Source organism: Sinocyclocheilus anshuiensis, unplaced genomic scaffold (genome assembly GCF_001515605.1).
Source record: "Sinocyclocheilus anshuiensis isolate Anshui unplaced genomic scaffold, SAMN03320099.WGS_v1.1 scaffold947, whole genome shotgun sequence".
NCBI lineage: Eukaryota > Metazoa > Chordata > Actinopteri > Cypriniformes > Cyprinidae > Sinocyclocheilus > Sinocyclocheilus anshuiensis.
In genome coordinates this window covers 442351-448824 of record NW_015547686.1, presented here as the reverse complement: position 1 = coordinate 448824, position 6474 = coordinate 442351, and the positions used below count along the sequence as shown (strand labels likewise).

The 6474-nt window shown below is 37.2% G+C and overlaps 1 protein-coding gene across 7 annotated transcripts in view; it reads left to right on the top strand.

Annotated features, from left to right (window-relative positions):
• The window catches only part of LOC107703290 (activating molecule in BECN1-regulated autophagy protein 1-like), a 79501-nt gene that overhangs the window by 32581 nt on the left and 40446 nt on the right, over window positions 1-6474 (top strand). For all 7 annotated transcript variants that reach the window (XM_016505867.1, XM_016505870.1, XM_016505869.1 and 4 more), the window contains one exon: window positions 3683-3793. In XM_016505867.1, the coding sequence (XP_016361353.1) occupies window positions 3683-3793 (111 nt within the window). The remainder of the gene's footprint in view (window positions 1-3682; window positions 3794-6474) is intronic.

Here is a 6474-nt window from a genome sequence, read left to right as displayed (position 1 = left end):
ATAACAAATACAAATAATACAAATCAAATGACAGTAGTTTATCAGTAATCCTAAAAAATAACACTGCCAAACTTACATGCTAAAAAACAACAACTTACTTACACATAGTAAGAAATGGTTATAAAAACTGAAACAGAAGTGAAACAAGTAGTAGGAAAGAGGAGAAATAAAAAGCGATATACTTATCCTTTGCCGGTGTCCGGTGCCGGTGGAGTCGCACGGTAGAGTTGATGGTCTTTACACTCTTCGGTCTTTACACTCTTCGGTCTTCACACGAGGAGGCCTTCACGCGATGGCTGCCACGGTAAACTACGTTTTTTTTTATAGCCATCTAACAAAATACTAAATTAATTCAGCTGGACACACTTTCCTTATTTTTTCCACAACAAATGGCCAAGCAAGCGCAGACACTGACAAGATACGCGATACAGAACGAGACCAAACGCGATATCAGCACGTCTCCACACAGTTAACAAAACAAGCGTTTCTTAGCAAGGACAACTGCACTACACACTAATGAGACAAGTAAATACACTTACGAGCTGCTTTTAACTTCCGCTGATAAAGACTGCTTCTCTCAAAGACTATTTCTTTACACTGTTTTCTGCTGGCGCTTGAACACACTTTCCTTATTATTTCCTCAACAAATGGCCAAGCAAGCGCAGACACTGACAAGATACGCGATACAGAACGAGACCAAACGCGATATCAGCAAGTCTCCACACAGTAAACAAAACAAGCGACTTGACTTCAAAACAAATTACTTCTCGACATCCTTACCATAATTTACCGTGGTACCCACATTCTCTGCCAAAAGTTACTACGACAATAAAACTGGCTTTTGTCCCCAAAATTCATTTTAAAGAAGATCCCGTATTCAATTATTTCTACTTTACAGAAGTAAAAACTAACTGACATTTCGGCAGAAACTACGGTTGCCATGGTGATTTCTCATACGTAGAAGAATATTTTCCCCGCCCACACACATATTTGTTTTTTTACACAAATAGCGATGTCTAAAAAGCTGAAATAAAATATCAATGATATTGATATTTTCAATATCTACCTACCATGATTTACCTTGGTAACCACTGTCTACGCCAAAAAAGAGCGTATTTGGAGTATCGTTGTCCATGTAAACGTACTGATTGACTGTTAATATACGACAAATTATTAGTAGAAATAGTACGGTGTTAAAGGGATTGTTTGCCAAAAAATTACATTTCTGTCAAAAAAAAAGTTTCAGTTTTACAGGTTTTAAATGACAAGAGGGTGACAAATCTTTCACTTTTGGGTGAACTCTCCCTTTAACAAACAAAGTGTAGCAGTGAACTTTTGAACTGAGTGTTGTAAATTGCTCTCTGTTGTTGGCGCTTTTTTATTTTTTAATCTGTGAATATGTAAATGACTCTGAAAATGTAAATGAATGCATCCTCCAGTGTCTACAGCCTCTGTCCACCTCGTAAAATTCTCCTCAAGCACTCAACACACCCAAAAGTTCAATTTTTCAGGGCAATTTGTTGTGCATCTATGAAGGAAAACGATGGCCGTGAAAAAGGTTTAGCTCATAACTGCACTGTGACAGATGATAAATACTTAATCCCTCACCCTAGCATTTTTTTTAAGTGTAGCTAATTCTTGTAAACTCAGTCTGGTTCTCATCTGTTCCACTCCACTCCTCCAAATCGTCTTTCTAAAATAAAACCATGTTACAGTAAAATGATTAATTATATCCTTTGTTTTTTGAAGATGACTTTGTGTCACAAGGATGTGTTTTATGTGTCATTCATCTATTTGCCCTGTTTTTGACCTATGCTTTGGAGAGTAAAGAATTTGATGATTCAGTTTCAGTCGACATACTCGTCTCAGTTCTGTCCATCATTCTGTTCTCCCTTATTTCCTCTAAAAGCTCTGTCTCTGTCGATATGGCTAAAACTTACTCTGCTCTTCAGAAGATTGGGGCCAGTAAGAAATGATTTTTTTTACATTTCTTCAGCAAGTATGCAATAAATTGATCAAAAGTGACAGTAAAGACATAATGTTACAAAAGATTTCGCTCAAAATTTTATTTTCATAATTTGTTTTCATAACGTACAGTGTTAACAGAAGAATAACACCAACACTAGATGTGTTGTATTTCATGCTAGGTTTGGTGTAAAGTTCATAGCATTCTGGTTCCCAAAGGGTCTTTTATAGTGAAAGAAGCTCTCCAGCTCATTAGTCCATGGCTGTTAGAGCAGCTCCTGAAAGCCTGTCTGAATGCCAGTTCGCTGCACCTGGGTGTCTCTGGGCTGTAATGGGCAGACAGCAGAATGCAGGGGGAAGCTGTGTAATAGATACTTATGTCTGCATTACGTCTTCTTGAGTCCAGGTCATAACAGGCAAATCTAATCTGTTAGCCAGGCCCAGGATTGACCCTCTACTGGCAAATGGACCTCTAAGTGTACTGTTTGGCCAAAGCCTTCCCTCTTCCCTTCTGTAATTATGGTGACTGGGCTGAGTACTGAAGAGGACAGCCTGACATTTCCTTGTTTATCTCAGAGAAGAGATATGTTGCAGGCAGAGACCTGTATTAAATCCAGTGACGAGTGTGTTGTCTGATTTGCGAAGTGCCCAGACTGCAGTATAGTTTATATAACCATTGAGGGACTCTGTGCGGAAGAAGTTATCACAGATTGACGAGATTCCTCAGGCAAAACAAGGCTTAATTGTTACTGTCTAGATTAGATGCAGAAGAGGATTTGTAGATTTATCAAATAGTGTAGATATGTAAAACTATTTCCTGATTTTTGTCTGTTACTTTTATCTGCTATCGTTTAATCTGGTGTTACCAGTATTAGTAGGGCCCATGTTATTAATGTTATTCTGTGTTCTGCTTGAGTGTTCAGGCCTTGAGCACTCAGAGATGCCCTGTAAACCGCAACAAGACACAAGAGAGCCTCTGTAGTCAAATGCTGTTAGATTTTCCTTGTTCTTGTAATGTGCTGTTTCTGTTGTGGTCAGATGTACACTACCATTTAAAGGTGTGTGGTCGACATAAGAGTTATTAATATTTTGAAAGAAGACTGCATTGACTATAGGCTGCATTTTACTTGATTAAAAAATAGAGTAAAACAGTAATATTGTAAAATATTATTAAAATAGCTGTTTTCTATTTCAATAAATTTAATGTTTTCTATTTCAATAAATAAATAAATATTTTCAGCAGCCATTACTTCAGTCTTCAGTGTCACATGATCCTTCAGAAATCATTCCATTATGCTCATTTGCTGATCAAGAAACACTTCAATATTGAAAAGTTATAATATTAATATATATTAATGCTATTAATATTTTTGTGGAAACTGTGATACATTTATAGGATTATTTGATGAATAGAAAGGCCAAAAGAACAGCATTTATTTGAAATAGAAATCTTTTGTAACATTATAAATGCCTTAACTGTCTCTTGTAACATTCTTAATGTCTTTACTGTCTTTACTTTTTGATCGATTTAATGCATCCATATTAAAAGCATTAATTTCTTTCAAAATTAAAAAATGACTTACCCCAAACCTTTGAAGGGTATTGTATGGAATGTGCGCTATCAGCCTGTTTACATAGAAATATTGACTGCTTGAGGAATTTTTAATTGCTGTATCTTTAACATGTGGCACTTTTTTTGCCCTCTCTCCTTTTTAAGGTGCTGTTATTGGGGACGGTCATTCTGCAGTGGCCAGCAACATAGCTAACACAACGTATCGTCTGCAGTGGTGGGACTTTACCAAATTCGACTTGCCCGAGATCAGTAATGGTGAGTGGTTGAAGGGGTGTATCAAAGCAATTAATGACAAACAGACTGTCATATTATTAGTTAGAGATGGGGGGAGTTAATCCGTCAGTACATCACGTTTTATCTTCAGTGATTCTGAATCATCTACAGTCGTCTGAAATTTAGTTTTTAACAGTGAATATTTCACACACAAAAACCTTGAGTAAGTATCTAAACTGTCTAAATTGTCTGTCACAGGTCAGATCATAGTCTAAGACAGGGGTTTTCAACCTTTTAGGACATGCGCCCCCCCAAGTTTGTCTTTAACTTAAAACAACCGACTGTGCTTACAAGGATACTTGTCAAGATAGAAACGCACTATCACAGTGCGCGAGTACCGCATTGAGGTGTCTTGGGCTTAAATGGCTTAAAATTACTTTAATGTTTACACTGACAAGACTTAAAACACGTGAGAATTAAAAACTTTCTCGGGGAAGCAGCACTGGCCTGATCGTTAAGATAGTTTTGGGGGGCTAAGGTGACAGATAGGGGGGCTGAAACCCACCTAAAAAGGGTTTAGAACCGCCCCTGGTATAGCGTGCGTAATTATACTGAAACATAAATATATAACCAGTTTACCTGATTCAATGTGATGGCTGAGCCTGTTTCTGAGATAACAACATGCCAATCCGTGTTTGGATTTCTGTCACTGCTAATCGTAAATCATCTTACACTGTCAATAAGCGTGACCAGGGTTGCCAGGTTTTCACAACAAAACCCGCCTAATTGCTACTCAAAACTAGCCCAAAACTACAAAACGCTGCAAGTGTTAAAGTAGCCCAATTCTGCGGGAAAACCGCGGACTTGGCAACACTGAGCGTGACTGATACTCGAGCCAACTCCGCTCTAACTGTCGACTAGCAGTGGGAGTCAGATTGCCCCCTAGTGGATGGCTAAAGATTTGTTAACTCGTATTCATAAATTCTCAAGGGAACGTCTCTGAATTAACTGATGCTCGCCCCACAGGTTGAAAACCCCTGGTCTAAGAGACCTGATTTTGGTTATGACTTTGTTGTGACTTTTTTTTCTTTTTGGTGGTCCAAAAATTGTAGGACACATCCGTTAGAAATCCAGTGCACTTGTTAAAAATAGCTTTTCAAAAATAGACTTCAGGCTACTTACTCATTTGTGTAGATGGGACATGTTACAGATTTTTAGGTCATACTGTATGAGAAGTAATTATTTGCTCGGTGGATGATAAATGCATTGCAGCCTGAACGTCGGTCAGTAATACAAGTTGAGTTGGTATTTTCTGTTGTGTCATTGTGATGGTGGTAATTTAGCTGCAGGTATTTGATCTAAACCTTGTGAAGACGTGAACCCTGGCCACTGCAGTATAAGACAAAGCAGTAATGCATCCATATTCGGCTCTAATGTACAGTAGGAAACTCTAAACTGTGTTATTTTGGTGTCATTGAGATACTATCATAGTTTACATTCATATTTTTAATTATTTTTTATTTTTTATTTTATATAGTTTTAGTTAAAGTTTTAGTAATTTTGTTGTGTTTTTGTCATTTTTGTTTTATTTTTTAAAATGTCTTGGTGTTTATTCATTTTTATTTCAGTTAGTTATTTTAGTACATCAAGTTCAACTAAATGTAACCGAGAAATGTTCGCTTAAAAATAAATGAAATTAAGTTTAAAGTTTTTATATTTTATTTAAACTTACTTTATTTCAAGTAATAAAAATGTTTTTATGGTTTTATTTTAGTTCTAGTTTTAGTGAAGCATAATAACCCTGACACTGAGAAAAACACACAAACAACTGCCACAGTAATAAATATGAAGACCTCAAGTGGCTGCAGGGACACTGAACAACACTTCAGTTTCACCAAGTTCATATAAGCACAACATAGTGTTCCCCAGACAAATGGTTAGGTAAAAAACTCAATCTGATCCACCACCAAATTGATGCGTTGGACTTCATAACCTTGCCAACCTTTCTGGAACCAGCAAACAGATTTGAAAAGGCTCCATTTAACAAATCTGATCCATTCTATGTATTCCAAGACATCTCATCCTGTCAGAGAATGACCAGTAAGAGGGATGTGTCACATACCTGTCCACTAGAGTCCTTCCTGCCTGCCTCAACCACCACACAATTAAGGTTCTGCATCCAATCACCTGACAGAGCAGGGACCGGCACCTCCAAGGGGCGATAATGACATGACAGGTGAATCACTAGCCTGCACAATAAGGCTGTGCGATTTGGGGAAAATATCCAATTGTGATTTTTTGACAGATATTGCGATTGCGATTTGATTTGCGATTTTAATTTTGCAGGAAGTCAAGCTTCAACTCAATATTGTCAATAGTGTGCAGCACAGTATGGGAATCGTTACCCTGCTGAAAAAAACAATAGAAACCATCACAGAAAGTCTTATGGTTTCCATTAAAACCATTACAAAATTCCATTTTATAGCATGTTTTGGGCATTACTCCAATAGGAATGACTGTTTTTCTATTGGTTCCAATGTGCCAGATTACATCCCACCAATAGAATCTATCAAATGCCAGTAGACACCATTATATTAAAACCAATACAATTACCATTATAACCTTTAAATCCATTATATTTTCTAATCTGTTTTGGGAGGGGTTCCATTGTTTTTTCAGCAGGGAAGATTATAATGGTATACATGTGCGTCAATGTTGTCCAT